The sequence below is a fragment of the Wasmannia auropunctata genome, unplaced genomic scaffold, assembly GCF_000956235.1.
Source record: "Wasmannia auropunctata unplaced genomic scaffold, wasmannia.A_1.0 LD270644.1, whole genome shotgun sequence".
Lineage (NCBI taxonomy): Eukaryota > Metazoa > Arthropoda > Insecta > Hymenoptera > Formicidae > Wasmannia > Wasmannia auropunctata.
The window spans coordinates 1-1,433 of record NW_012092246.1 but is presented as its reverse complement, the minus strand read 5'-3'; the positions used below and the strand labels follow the sequence as shown (position 1 = coordinate 1,433).

The window sequence follows — 1,433 nt, the reverse complement described above, 5'->3', positions numbered from 1 at the left end:
TCGTACCAAATCTTTTTGCATCACTCGAAAATCTCCACATTTCAATCCATTAGTAACTACGTCAAATGTTACCTCAGAAAGAGCAGCGAGGGCAGCGTGACTGAAGAGACCGTTCATCGTTCGCAGTAGCGCGAAAAGCGTCGGCAGAATGGGGATTACATGGGGTGTCGCCGGGTTTCGGTACACCGGATTACCGCTCTCGCTGAGCGCGGCCACGAAGCCACCCCTGGCCGCGCGGTCGGGATCCTCTGGGATTGAGCATCGTTTGACTACACTCAGCACCGTGCAAATACACATCATGAGATCGCTGCGATTACGCCTGACCGGATCCTCCAGCATGTCCTCCACCGGCGGTCTGTCGAGCCCCACAAATTGCATGAGTTCCAGCGGTCCCTCGAACCACTCCGTGCCCATCGCGATGAACTTGCTGGACGCGTCGCCGATCACCTCCGTGACGAATCGCGTCTGCCGCTCGTAGTCGCAGAAGTGATTCGAGATAAGGAGCAGCGCCTCGTACAGCATGACGCTCTCCATTCGAGACAACGGGCTCGGCTCCCGAGTCAGACTGCGCACCATCGTGTGTATCTGCTCGAACACCGGCAGCAACAACAGCGGATACTTGAGGCTGATCTTCACCATCAGACTGGCCGCGTGTCGTCGCACGTTTTTGGTCGCCCGCGAGCGATTGCGCTCGTTCTCGCCGGGCGCCTCGAACACCAACGCGGCGAAGATCTTGTCGAGGACGCGCGGCAGGATGGCGACGCCCGGCATGGCCATCGAGCCGGTCGACATCGACAGAAACACGAAGAGCGCGCTTATGCAGGAGAGCAGCGCGGACAGGAGCCAGGGATCCTGCGGCGAGTAACTCAGGCAGAGCTCCAACAGCTGTAGACCGGTCTGCACGCTCGGCCGTTCGTTGATCAGCAAAATCCTGGACACGACGGAGTCCAACGCCTGCGCGAGGGCCTCCCACTCGAGGTACTCCCGGTCGTTCTGATCACTCTTGTACTGCAGATTCGCCATACCCTTGGTGATCTTCGCGGTCAGCCACTGCTGCACGTACGTGAACGTCACCAGAGGCGCCACCATGGTGGCGTGTCTGAATCCCTCCAACAGATCCATCCTGAAGCGATGCAGAAAGACGTTGAACTCCTCCTCCGAGTCGTAATCGACGAGGCAGTACGTGGTCATGCCGTTGCTCTGTCTGTCGTGTGGATACGTAACGCGGATCAACTTGGGCGCGGTATGCTCCACGTATTTGGGCACGTACGTGAGCAGCAGTGAGTCCAGCTTGATCTGTTCGTGCTTGAACAGCATCACCCAAATCGCGTTCGCTAAATGCGTGAGCGTGAGGCTCGGGTACATGGTGAACGTGAGCACGGTGTCGAGAAAGAGATTGAAATGCGTCGGTCGTATGCCGTCTTCTGCTTGAT

At 57.9% G+C, this 1,433-nt stretch overlaps 1 protein-coding gene across 1 annotated transcript; it reads right to left on the bottom strand.

Annotated features, from left to right (window-relative positions):
* Positions 1-6: 6 nt before the first annotated feature.
* Positions 7-1,428, bottom strand: LOC105462115 (exportin-5-like; the record flags this gene model as incomplete). Its single annotated transcript, XM_011708648.1, has 1 exon — positions 7-1,428. A coding segment is annotated over one exon (1,422 nt), but the record flags the coding sequence as incomplete, so codon positions are not given.
* Positions 1,429-1,433: the final 5 nt, after the last annotated feature.